A 13,147-nucleotide genomic window follows, 5' to 3' on the forward strand; every position below is an offset into this window, starting at 1 on the left:
ACGGGTCTCCGCCCCCAGGCCCAGCCCACTGACATGAGGGCACTTCAGGACTTTGAGGAGCCAGACAAGCTGCACATCCAGATGAATGATGTCATCACTGTCATCGAGGGAAGGTAGGGAGCGTGAGGCTGCGCCTACACTGCCTTGAAGGGTGCAGGGTGGAGGGGCCTGCTGGCTGAGAGCTCTTCTGCCTCCAAGGTTCCCATGGCAACACAGGCTGTGGGGAGCCTGAGCTGGGCAGTAAGGGGAGGACAGGCCCGGGTCCAGTCTTGAGTGCCTGGGGTTAAGTACCAGATGCTGCTGCTAAGAGGGATTTTCCCTGCCTAGCACCACCCTTTCACCCTTTTCCCACTCGGCTCCAGCCCTGGCTGTGTGGGTCAGAGCCAAACTGCTGATATGGTGAGGCGAAGGAAGTGGCTCAGCCTTGGCCCTGGGGCCACAACTAGGGACTCTGGAACTCCTGAACATTCCTCTCATCCTGTCTTTCTTCCCTTCCCACCTCCTCCCAGGACAGGGACTCTAGACTACCCGGCTGGGTACCTGTCAGAACCCCAAAGCAGCCCCACCCTCTTCCTGGCAGCCTCTGCCCTCCCACTGAGCCCCACTGTCGCCTCCTGGGGCTCCCCTCCATTTTCTGCTGGGCTGCCCACCTGGGCTCCTTTGTCCCCAGTCCCCATTCCTTACCCGCCCCTGCCCAGACACGTGGGACACACGTCTCTGCCTCCAGGCAGCATCTCCTGAGTCATGTCTCCTACCTGTAGCCCCCATTCAAGCCCTTCTGCTAAGGAGGCCCTACCCACCACTCACCCCACCCTCTGTTATCTGATCCCCAGGGCTGCCGAGGAACTGGTTGGGGCAGGGCGGGGTCGAGGTGCCTTTGGGGTAGGGGGTGAGCATGGAGGACCAGGAAGAGGAGCAAGGCAGAGGAAATCCCCTGTGCTCCCAGCTCTTCTGACTCAGAGCCAGGCAGGGATGAGGACAGGGTTCGCTTCCTACAGAGCCCTTTCTACCTGGGCTTCAGGTCTGGGGGTCTTGGGCCTTTAGTTCATTCAGTCTGTGCCTCATGGGGTGTTGGTGAGAGGGGAGAGCTTCTGCGTTTGGTCAGAGTGATAGGGTAGGCCCTGGAGCCCAAGCTGGTTGTGGAGGAACATGACCTACCCTCACTGTGGCCCCAGCACCTCTTCCCCAGGCCAGGGCTTGCCTAGCCTTTGGGCCCAGTCTGAGAATATGAATGACAAACCAACAAGTTGTGGGGGTGAAGTTTGGGGAGTTGGTGGTAAACGAAAGCAGAAAGCTTTTAGATGGAGAGAGGCTCAGGGGACAGGAAGGAAGACAGTCTGTGGGTTTGGGGCTGAGGAGCCAGACAAGGGACTGGGGAGCATTCCAGAAATAGGAAGATTAGGGTGAGGGCCTGTCTAGAGGGGCATGGCAGGGTGTTAATTCAGAAGTCTGGACCTATATCCATTCCTACCTACAAGAGCAGGAGGACCTTGAACCTGACCCATCTTGTGCACCATAGCCCTCAGGTCTTTACCTCCCCCATCCCTTGCTCTCAGTGGGGACCCAGTGGTCCCCAGCGGGTGACTCAGTTGCTTCTTGTGTTCCTGGGGTGTGTGTCTCTGGAGCTGGCACCCTGGGTTACCACCAGAGCTAGGCGGGCAACAGGTGGGGCCCCAGGGGAGCCGCTCCTCTTGGGAGGCACAGTGGTCGTGCCCTGCCCTGCCCTGCCCTTGCGTCACAGCCTCCGGTTGGCCTGAGCTGCTGGCTCCGCAGCTGCCTGCCAGTGTGGGCTTGCTGGGCTCCTCCTCCAGGGCCACGGCCGACTTGGACCACAGCGCCTGCTCTTGGTTCCTGGAGCTGCTCAGGAGGTGGGAGGTGAGGGGCAGGAGGCCACAACAGCTGGTGAGGCTTTGGGGGTAGGCCTGTATGCGGATGGTACCAGAGCTTTAACTCTGCCCCTTGTTTTTTCAGTGCCCAGATGTCTCTATGTTTGTTTGGCTGACTCTGTCTCCATGTCTCCTAGTGGAGGGGCTCTCTGTTCGTGTGTGTCTTTTTGGGTCTGGGCTTGTACGTGTGGGTCTCTGTTTCTGTGTCTCCTCTTAGCCTGGCTCTCTGCTCTCTTTCTGCTCATCTGTCAGCCTTGGACTCCTCTTGCGGAAGCTGTGCCAGTGTTTGTTTCCAAGTGGAGTCTGAGAGCCCCCTTGTCCCTGGCTCTGATTGGTTCTGTAGGCTCAGTGTTTCTCGGGGTAGCAGGCAGTGGGCAGAGACAGGACACCTAGATGTTTTGCTGAGCCTGTGAGGTGCTGTCTAGATGGAAGGACAAATGATGACTTGGGTCTTTTCCATGGGTTCTTACTTGGAAATTAGGATGGCTGGCAGCTGTTTCATGTTCCATTTTTATAGATCTAGAGAAGGGAGACAGAGGTTTTGAAGTCCATCTTCTGGGCCTTGGCCTGGTCTGGCCTGGTCCCTGGAGCCTCTGCTCCCAGTGGTAGGTAGGGGAGGGGGATGCAAGGGCCTAGGCTGTCTCTCAAAACCAGGGGCTGCCTGGGTCTCTCAGAGAGAAGTGAGTGGGGTGGGGTTTTGAGCAGAATATTCAAGCAACATTTATCAGCCATTTCTGGACTACTTTAGACCGGGAGTGGGACAGAGGTCTGAGATTTCCAGAAGCTGGTCCTAAATAGAGCAGAGGTAGCCTGCGGCATGTTCTCAGCTCAGGCCTTGGCTTCCCAGGTGCCACTCCACTTTGTACTTGTCCCAGGATACTGACAGGTTGCAGGAAATAGAGAGTTCGTGCTGGAGGGGCTGGCCCCTTCTCCTGTTCCCCCAGGGACTTCTGTCCTCACTGCAGTGTCTGCCCATGGTAGGCCTAGCCCTCCCATTGCTATGGAGACTCTGGCCTGTTCAAGGAGGGGGAGCGGGTGTGGCCAGTGCAGGAGGGTGGGGAGGGTGGCCTCAGTCCTCTCTGAGCTGCTGGTACTTCGGCCCTACTGATTCTCAGAGGGGCACAGGTAAGCAGCACGATATAGCATTGGCCATCTCAAGACTTACATTTGAGCCTTGTCGAGAGGATGCTGCTTCCGAGGGTGTCTGTCTTACACTTGCCCTGCCCTCCAGCTCCCCTCCCCTAGTAGCACAGATCTTTTGGGAAGTGATGTCGGGACTCCCAGCAGTCCTGGAGGCTCTTGCCTCGGCCATACCTATAATAAAGGGAGGTGGGTTGGCATCTCTCACTCTCAGAAGTGGGTCCAAAGGAGCCCCCGTGTGTTCGGCTGTGCTGGCAAAAGGAAGGGGGTGGAGGGAGTGACCTGCCAGTCTGGCCTTGCTCAGGGTCGACACAGGGAAGACAGGGTCACAGGGTGGAACTGGCCTTGGACATGCTTCCATTCTACTTTGAACTATCTCTCTGCCTCGGTTACCTCTCTCACCCAGGTTAATGAGCACCTCTGAAGAGGTGTGGAGAGCAGAGTTCAATGTCCAGCCTGGGGTTGGTGTTTAGAAGGTCTGTAAAGGGGTACGCAGAACCCAGGGAGCCATTGGGTGCAGGGGTGGGGGTGGGCAGAGAGCAGCAGGGGGTCCCCTGGTGTCAGGCATCCCTCTTCACCCTGCTTCATGGGAGGCTCTCGACCTCAGCCAGTCCTTGGGACTGGGGTGCTAGGGGACGTTCTCTTCTCGGAACAGCCCTGCTGTTTTCCGATGGGCTTTGTCCCTTCCTGGGTGTTGTCCTCTCTTCTTGCTTCCTTTCCTGCCCTTCCCACCCTAGGGCAGGGTGTAATCACAGGGCTGCTGTGTCTGGTGGTAGGCTGGTCAGCGGCCCTGTTTATGGGGAGGCTGGGCTCCCAGCCCTCTGCCGCCCCACCTCTTGGCTTCCCAAGCACTGCTGTGCTCATGGGGTTTGACTTGTGATCTCCAGAGCAGGCTGATTGAGGTCGTGCTGCCCCAACGGGCCATGTCACCTCATGGAGGAGGGTCCAGGAGCTCAGCCTCCATCCGCCCTTGGTCCCTGTGGTCTGGCTCCAGTTTGGAGGAGACCTTGATGCTCCTGGCTGCCCAGGTGGGGGTTGACTGGGTGTGTGCATGTGTCCACCACAGCGGCATGAGGCTGCACTACCTCTGCCTTAGCTCAGATTCTGCCCATGTCGTCTGGTGTGAGCGATCCTAGTGGCAGACAAAGGAGCTGCATCCTGCCACTTGAAGTGTCCAGGAGGGCACCATCCTACCCCAACCCCCACTCCAGGCTCAGGCTTAGGCTACGTCAGTAGAGGTTCTGTGTCTGAGATCAGAGTGGGGGGGGGTGGTCCCACAGTCCAGCCGCACTGGGAGGCTGGGTCCCCTTATAGATCCCTTATTTAAGACAAGAGTAGAACTCCCCAGGAGATGACCGGGGTTAAGGGCACAGGTCCCACAGCCCTGCCTAGAGGTGGTGGAAGACACTGGAGATACAAAAACTGGTGATGGGAAGGCGTGGGTTGCTTGCAGTGCTTCCAAATTCACAAGGGGCTGCATGCAGGAGACAGAGTGTGGTTGGGGGGCTTGGCTCCAAGCCCAGTGCTAAGGCCATGGTGTTCCCTTGGCCCCTGCAGCTCAGGATGCCCGGGAACTGGGCTGAATAGCAAGGTCAGGTGGCCAGAGGGTAGGGGTACAGGCCTTGCCAGGGAGGAGGGAGGCAAGGCAGATTTATAGGAAGGGTGGTAGCTGGAGACTAATAGCCAAATTTTAATCCTGAGTCTGCTATGATCTGTCTGGGAACTGTAGGCAAGTCCTGTCACTTATTTGTAACCTATCTGCTTATTTGTAAACTGTCGGAAAAGGTTGTCTGACCCACTTAAGTGTCTTAGGGTAAGGTGTGTATAAACAGACAGGCCCTGTACTGGGAGAGTGACAGGTCGTGGGGCAGGCAGGCTGATGACAGACCAGCCTGGTCTCAGAACCATAGCCCTTGGGTCCCCTCCTGCCAAGATAGTCAGATATATTCTGGCTGGAGAGAGCTTGGAATGAAAAGGGTCCCACTTCCTGGGGCCACCTCACACACCCTGGTGTTCACCATGTCATCTCTGTTGAGCAGGGCTGAGAATTACTGGTGGCGTGGACAGAACACCCGGACACTGTGTGTGGGACCCTTTCCTCGCAACGTGGTGACCTCCGTGGCTGGCCTTTCAGCCCAGGACATCAGCCAACCCCTGCAGAATAGCTTCATCCACACGGGACATGGCGACAGTGACCCCCGCCACTGCTGGGGCTTCCCCGACAAGATTGATGAGTGAGTGCATTTGTGGGGGTAGGGGTCACCTGTGGCTCCAGAGTCAGCAGCTCCTCCCTGGGCATGCAGGCTCTCACTGCCAAGGTCCTTGTCACAACAATAGGGCAGAGGGTCTCTTATTGCCTGAAAGCTGTTCCCTGTAGGCAGAACTGAGGTTAGGAGCTTCAGAGGATGGAGGCACACTTCTGTTTGGTGGAACCCCCCCCGCCCCAGAACACCGACCTTAGGAACATGGACTTGAGAACAGCCTCTGGAATGAGTTCAGCAGGAGGGTTTCTGTCATGCCCCCTAGTGTTTGTGTAGAGTCTGGGAGATGGAGCCTGCTGGGTCAAGCCCTGGGGTGTGCACAGGTACCAGGGGGTGAGCTGGGGGCCCAGAGAAAGAGCTCCCTGTGGGGAAAGCCCAGGAGGAAGGTTAGGCAACACCCCCCGCCCCTGCGTGCTCACTCTCTACCTGGCAGGGGGTTCAGTCTCCTTTAAGTGAAAGGATGAGGTCACTGGGGACCTGTCCTCTGTAGAGGACACAGAAGAGAAGAATTAGTCACTTCCTGGGTGCCCTACCCCAGCGAGCCACCTGGCAGCTCCTCAGCCCAGGCTTCATGCCTCTCTGCTGGCCCCAGGAGGCTTTGAGGCAGCCCTTTCTCCTCTGACTTCTCCTGACATTCGGTTCTGCCCTGAGAACCTGACATTCGGTTCTGCCCTGCACAGTGAAGCAGGCCTGCCCTCTTGCCCCCACACACCAGAACCCGAAGCCCTGGGAGAGCAGCTGGTGTGAGCCAGCACGGGCCTGTGGGAATTGGGGCGAGGTGTGTAGACGCCCTCCAGAAGGTGGCCCGGCACCCTCTGCCCTGCTCCTGGTGTGCTGCGGCCAGCCCAGCCCCATTCCTCCAGGCTTTCATCAGCTCAGTGACTAAGTCCCAAGGCCTGACAGTCAGCACAGGGTTTGAGAGGGTGAATCGGGAGCAGGGCAAGTGGCCCAGCCCCTCTCCCACCTGGCAGCGGGGCAGAAGGGTGCCTCCTACGGACCCCGACAGGGGAGCGGGCCCGGGAGGACAGAAGAGAGTGTGCCAGCAGGTGGCTGCTAGACGTGGGTTGGGGTGCCATGGCGGTCATGGAGGGCCAGCTCTGCTTTTGTAGGGTATTGTTGGAGCCCCTTCAGTCCAAGCCTTTCACCCTGCAGTCAGTTCTGTCTCTGCCCTCTCTCCATGACACCCTCCCTGAGTACGGTCTTCAGGGAATCGCACGTCCTGTGCTCCAGACCCAAGTCTGTGCGGGGCTTGGACAAGATGGTCCCCTACATGCACTCAGGGTTTTGTTCTCTGCTTGACCCCGGGCATCTCCTCCTGAGGTTCCCCACGACCGTCACCACTCCACACCCTTCCCCCAGCCGCCACCCTCTGACCCGGTTCTCTCCCCACAGACTGTACCTGGGAAACCCCATGGACCCTCCTGACCTGCTGAGCGTGGAACTGAGCACCTCCCGACCCACCCAACATCTAGGAAGGGTGAAAAGTAAGAGCCTGGCTCCCCAGTGCCCCCTAGTTCATCAGCTGCCCAGGAAAAGGCACTGTCTTGTGCAGGCACTCTGAGCTGGCTGTTCTGGCTCTGGGACAGTTGGGCCAGGGCTGCCGGGGGACAGCTGTGACCCGGCTCCGGCTGGGTGTGGGGTGGAAGATGAGAAGCAGCTGTATCCGCCGAGGTGGGCATCCTCGGCCGTCCTGTGTTGGCCTGCCCACCTCAGCTTCCCTCCTCCCTCCTTCCCGCTGTGCTCAGATCCTGGCTTTCCTCACCCCCCCCCCCCTAATCCTGCTGTCCTCTCCCAAGCCAAAACCACCCCACGGGCTTCATGTTGGCCAGGAGCCTCATCCATCTCCCGGATCCTGTGCCTGTTGTTCCGGAACCCGTTTTCCCCCATCCTGCCACCCCATTGCTTCCCATTGCTCTTGGGTGTGTATGTCCACTCACTCCTATTCACTGCCCTCTCTCTGTCTCTCTCCACACTCTGCCCTCTTGTCTGGCTGTCTTCCCTCCCCCGTCCTCTGTCTCTCCCGCTCTGTCCCTTCTACTCTCCGCATGGCCTTTCTTGCAGGGGAGCCTCCACCTCGCCCACCTCAGCCTGCCATCTTCGCTCAGAGTAAGTGGGGCTGCTCTCGATGCCTTGGCCCCTGCCCCTGCCCCCTCTCTCCTCTCATTCCTCCTCTCCTTCTGAAAGGTACAGAGCCCTGGTGGGCTGGCCGGGCGGGAGGGGAGGTGGGATGTGTGCTGTGAGCTCGTGCCGCTGACCTGGCCCAGCATGCCTGCCTCTCCCCCGCCTTGCAAACACCTGGGCTCCTGGAGCAATTGTGTGGTCCTGGTCCCCCCTCTCCACCGTCACCTGGCCCTGCTCCACTCCCTTTGGGGCCTGCAGAGGCTGTGTCTGGGCTTTCATGGTGGCTAGTCAGGAGCTCTGTGCTCTTCCAAGGACAGCTCCTGTTGCCCTTAATGGTGGAGGATTGCCCATAGCCCGCTGCCTGCACTAGTGGTGTGCTGTGTGCCATAACAGAGTGGGGACAAGGGATTACCAACCAGGCCCAGGAGCCCGGGATACCTGGGGTCTTGTGTGTTGGGGTATTAGGCAGGCAGGTGTGGGGTGTTGCTTGCTCTAGCCGAGATGGAGGCAGGGGCTCATTAGCCTGTGTGGAGAGCTCATGGCGTCCAGAGCAGGTCCTGTCCTCCCGTGTGAATAGGGTTGGTGTGTGCCTTGAGAATTTTGGCAGCTGAGGGCTAACCTCTGGGGGCATTTGGAGTGGGGAGTTGGTGGAAGACACTTGTCATTCTTCCCGTCCCCCTGACACTGCCTTCTCGTTAGGATCTCCCTCTCTATCCTAGAGCCAACCTACGACCCAGTGAGTGAGGACCAGGACCCTCTGTCCAGCGACTTCAAGAGGCTGGGCCTCCGGAAACCAGGCCTGACCCGTGGGCTGTGGCTGGCGAAGCCCTCAGCTCGGGTGCCGGGCACCAAGGCAGGGCGTGGCGGCGGGAGCGAGGTCACACTCATTGACTTCGGCGAGGAGCCCGTCGTCCCCGCCCCCCGGCCCTGTGCACCCTCACTGGCACAGCTGGCCATGGATGCCTGCTCCTTGCTGGACAAGACTCCACCGCAGAGCCCCACTCGGGCACTGCCCCGGCCCCTGCATCCCACTCCTGTGGTGGACTGGGATGCCCGCCCGCTGCCCCCGCCTCCTGCCTACGACGATGTGGCCCAGGATGAGGACGACTTTGAAGTCTGCTCCATCAACAGCACCCTGGTGGCTACAGGGGTCTGTGCTGGGCCCAGCCAGGGTGAAACCAATTATGCCTTTGTGCCTGAGCAGGCGCAGCTCCTCCCTCCCCTGGAGGACAATCTGTTCCTCCCACCCCAGGGTGGGAGCAAGCCGCCCAGCTCGGCCCAGACCGCACAGATCTTCCAGGCGCTGCAGCAGGAGTGCATGCGGCAGCTGCGGGTCCCGGCTGGCTCCCTGGTCCCTTCACCTGGCCCAGCCCCAGCGGGTGAGGACAAGCCCCAGGTGCCCCCCCGGGTGCCCATCCCCCCGAGGCCCACTCGCCCACGTGGTGAGCTGTCTCCAGCCCCCTCAGGTGAGGAGGAGATAGGGCGGTGGCCTGGACCTGCCTCCCCTCCCCGGGTGCCTCCCCGGGAGCCCCTGTCCCCTCAAGGCTCGAGGACCCCTAGCCCCCTGGTACCACCTGGAAGCTCCCCACTGCCGCCCCGGCTCTCAAGCTCACCTGGGAAGACCATGCCCACCACCCAGAGCTTTGCCTCAGACCCCAAGTATGCTACACCACAAGTGATCCAGGCACCCGGCCCACGGGCTGGTCCCTGCATCCTACCCATCGTCCGTGATGGCAAGAAGGTCAGCAACACCCACTATTACCTGCTGCCCGAGCGCCCACCCTACCTGGAGCGCTACCAGCGCTTCCTGCGTGAGGCCCAAAGCCCTGAAGAGCCGGCCCCCCTGCCTGTGCCCCTGCTGCTGCCCCCACCCAGCACCCCAGCCCCTGCCGCTCCCACTGCCACTGTTCGACCAATGCCCCAGGCTGCCCCAGACCCCAAGGCCAACTTCTCCACCAACAACAGTAACCCAGGGGTCCGGCCACCAGCCCCGAGGGCCACTGCACGGCTGCCACAGAGGGGCTGCCCTGGGGACGGGCCAGAGGCTGGACGACCAACAGACAAGATCCAGGTGGTGAGTACCGGGCCTGGCCGCTGGTTGGAGGGGCAGGGGCCCAAGGGCCCGGGAGGAATGGGCCCAAGTGGTGCTGATGGGTAGGTGGGTGGGTGTGCCCAGCTGCAGGCCATGGTGCATGGGGTGACCACAGAGGAGTGCCAGGCGGCCCTGCAGAGTCACAGCTGGAGCGTGCAGAGGGCTGCCCAGTATCTGAAGGTACCACCACCTCCTGCCCGCTCTGGCTTTCAGGGACCCTGAAGACTGGTTCTGCCGCTCTCACCTCCTTTTGCCCCTCCCTACCATCCTGCCTCTGGCTCTCCTCTGCCCCTACCCTGGCCGGTGCCCTTCAGCCCCAGTGTGTCCCATGGCACCACCCTCTGCTCCTCAGGTGGAGCAGCTCTTTGGGTTGGGTCTGCGGCCGCGAAGCGAGTGCCACAAGGTGCTGGAGATGTGTGACTGGAACCTGGAGCAGGCAGGCTGCCACCTCCTGGGCTCCTGCGGCCCCGCCCACCACAAGTGAGTGAGCCCCTCGGGAGCATACCCGGCTAGAAGAGAGCCCCACGCCTCGAGGGCCTCACAGGGCCAGGAGGCATAGGGCTGCCCAGCTGGGAGGAGGGAAGGCAGCCCCCACCCTGGGATGCAGGCAGTTCTGGGTGAAAACAGTTTCTCCTCAGTGCATTTAGACTTTGTAGCCACTTGGTGCAAAAGAACTAATAAGTAAAGAGAGGGCACTGGAGCCTCTCCCCTTGTGGGGGCTTGCTTCCTAACCCCACACAGCACCCTTGAACCTGCGTCAGGGAGCAGCAGTTTAGGGCTCAGTGATTTCAACATATTTCTCACCTCTCCATTTCGTATTTCAATTTAAAGTTTTAATGCCATTTCAATGGAACGCTTAACCAAAAATAATCCCATTACTTTCCTGTTAAAAATGTATATGTGGACATGTAATAAATGATACAAATGATCTGTAGTATAAATGTAAATATATACATCATAAATGAGAATTGTATCAAGTCGGAGGTAGAGGTATGGGTAGATCCCAGCATTGTCCTCGGAGGGACGCTGGTGGGTGGGGGGTTTTGGAGCTGGTGGGCCCTGGCAGCAGATAGCTGGAATTAGAGCCCAGCCTTCCGCTCAGGGACGGAGTCAGCTTGGGCATGTTTCCTGACCTCTCCATCCTCATCTGTAAAACGTGTACTAATGAGGGCCTGGCTGGCTCAGTCAGTAGAGAGTATGATCTCGGGGTCGTGAGTTTTAGCTCCACATTGGGAGTAGAGATAACTTAGGGGGGAAAAAAATCTGTACAAATGACAGTATCTACCTCATAGAAATGACTAGAAGAAACGAGGGATGCATCTGTCAAATCACACAGCAAGCGTCTGGCACGTGGGACACCATCACCGAGTGTCAGCTGTTAACTTGTGGTGATTCTTACTAATTTGCATCCAAAGAAACTTAGGCTTTACCGTGCCTATTGCCCTCTGATAGTCTAATACTCAGTAGTGCTGTTCTCTCTTTTTTTTTAATTAAAGAGAAAAAGGCATCCCAGGATGATAAGTTCCAAAATCATTGCTGACTTTTCAACCGATTAGCCCACCATCAAGAGGCCCTCTTGTGCCCACGCACTCTAGACACTCTGTTGAATCAGCCCCTGTATTGATAGAGGGGCTTTCTCGTTGTTTCCCGTCCTTTAGGCGCTGAGATGTCTGAAGAGCCAGAGGGTCTGCCCTGAAGGAATCACTTGAGCCTGTCCATCTGACAAGGGTGGGGAGAAGACCTGCCCAGGCCTGGAGGACCTGCTGCCACTTGCCGTGGCAGAGCAAAGCCAAGGCAGCAGGAGACTGGGAGCCCCACCTTGCTGTCCCTCCCTCACCCAGTGCTGTCCCTGCAACTTTGGATCAGCTCTTGGTGCCCTTAGCCAAGGGGTGGGAAGGAACCCCATGAAGGCAGGCCTGGTGGCCGCCTCAGCAGGCCCTGCAGCTGACCTGCTTCTGGCTCCAGCCTCTGGTTGGGCCAGTGGCCGGAGTGTGTTTCCATGCTCTGCCAGTGGGGAAGCCGGGCTTGACTCGTGCAGGGAGGATGTGTTGGCCACACAGAAAGGTGGACCAGCACCCAGCAAGCCCTCCCAGGGTAGGGCCCTTCTCCAGGGATCCCCTGGAGGGCAGTTAGGGTGTCGGAGAGAATGTGACTTGTGGCCTCACCATGGATATGTTATGGGACTAGGCTGGTCTTAGGATCTTGTGCCTGGAAATAGCCCTGAGTGGCTCAGGAAGCAGAGCGAGGGTGCCAGATTGTTCTCTGGCAGGGACCAGGGCCCAAGGCCCCAGGGTTGGAAGGAGACCAAGGGGGCAGCTGCCCTGGAGGGATACCAGTGCTTCCTCTTTGACCCAGCTCCTCCCCTGTGCTGTTCTGTGTTTTCCTACCAGCCTGTGTCGCCAAAGTTGCTGCCCCAGCTATGGATACCTGCTTCTTCCAGAGAAATAAAGTTAGTTTCTATTTTATGTTACTTACTTGTGACTGTCTGTTTCTTTGACTCTTGGTCAGCAGCCTGAGGCCCCGGGGCTTCCCAGGCCACCACCATCTGTCCAGGGTGGCAGTCCTCCTGGTGCCACCTGTGGACAGAGGGAGGAAGTGCGGGCCCCGGGTGACCCTGGCAGAGGGGCAGAGCCCCTGCTGATGTAGTCACTGACTCTGTCTCCATGGTTTTGCTCGAGAGGTCTATAAGGCCATATATACTGCAGGAGAGAGCATGTACGATAACTCACCTAGTTAGAGCTAAGCCAGAACCTTTAGTAATGGAGGAAAGCTTCAATATGTATTTTGTTTTTCTGAATATTTCATATGGTTCAAAATTCAAAAGGTGTTGAAGAGTCCTCAGTGAAGTCTACTGCCCCAGCCGCCACCTCCCCTCCCCAGAGGCTGCCTTCTTGTCTGGTTTTTTTCACAGCACATTCTGAAGGGTTCCATGGCCATACTGAAAGAGTGTCCCCATTCTTGTTCAGGGGTGCCTGGGTGTGTGGATGTACCATAGTCTGCTTAACCAGGCCCCTTGGGCTGTTTCCAGTCCTTTGCAATTATAACCGTTGATGCAATAAATGGCGTATATGGATTATTTTGCACCTGCAGGTCAATCTGAAGGATGAGTTCCCAGGAGTGGAACTCCTGAGTCCAAGAGTATGTGCAGTGTTGATGGGTGTTGCTGAATTGCTCTCCACGGAGGAGCTCATTCCAGCAGCCACCAGCGTGTGAGAGCTCTCTCCATGTGTCCCAGAGCTTTCTGATTTTGGCCAGTGAAATGGGTTTCTGTAGTTTTTGCATTTCCCCAATGGGTGAATAAACATTATAAAAAGTGATTTGGGCCATTTATATTTCCTTTTCTGTCAGCTGCCTATTAATACCCTTGGCCCATTTAATTTTTTTTTTTTTTAATGTTTGCTTATTTTTGAGAGAGAGAGAGAGAGCATGAGCAGGGGAGGGGCAGAAGGAGAGGGAGACACAGAATCCGAAGGAGGCTCCAGGCTCTGAGCTGTCAGCACAGAGCCTGACGCGGGGCTTGAACTCATGAACCGCGAGATCATGACCTGAGCAGAAGTCAGATGCTTAACTGAGCCACCCAGGCACCCCTGGCCCATTCTACAAAGTAAGTGATTAGTCTGTTACTGGTTCTTAGGAAATGACTGGAT

The 13,147-nt window shown here is 58.1% G+C and overlaps 1 protein-coding gene across 10 annotated transcripts in view; it reads left to right on the top strand.

Moving 5' to 3' along the window:
* TNK2 (tyrosine kinase non receptor 2) overlaps positions 1–11,970 on the top strand; it is a 45,765-nt gene extending 33,795 nt beyond the window's left edge. For 2 of the 10 annotated variants that reach the window (XM_030328660.1, XM_036064296.1), the window contains exons 9-14: positions 19–113; positions 5,066–5,260; positions 6,680–6,771; positions 7,349–7,393; positions 8,128–9,482; positions 9,853–9,984. In XM_030328660.1, the coding sequence (XP_030184520.1) occupies positions 19–113; positions 5,066–5,260; positions 6,680–6,771; positions 7,349–7,393; positions 8,128–9,482; positions 9,853–9,984 (1,914 nt within the window). The other 8 variants (XM_030328663.1, XM_030328664.1, XM_030328662.1 and 5 more) reach the window with 7 other exon arrangements.
* The last annotated feature ends 1,177 nt before the right edge of the window (positions 11,971–13,147 follow it).

The sequence above is a fragment of the Lynx canadensis genome, chromosome C2 (genome assembly GCF_007474595.2).
Source record: "Lynx canadensis isolate LIC74 chromosome C2, mLynCan4.pri.v2, whole genome shotgun sequence".
NCBI classification, from domain to species: domain Eukaryota; kingdom Metazoa; phylum Chordata; class Mammalia; order Carnivora; family Felidae; genus Lynx; species Lynx canadensis.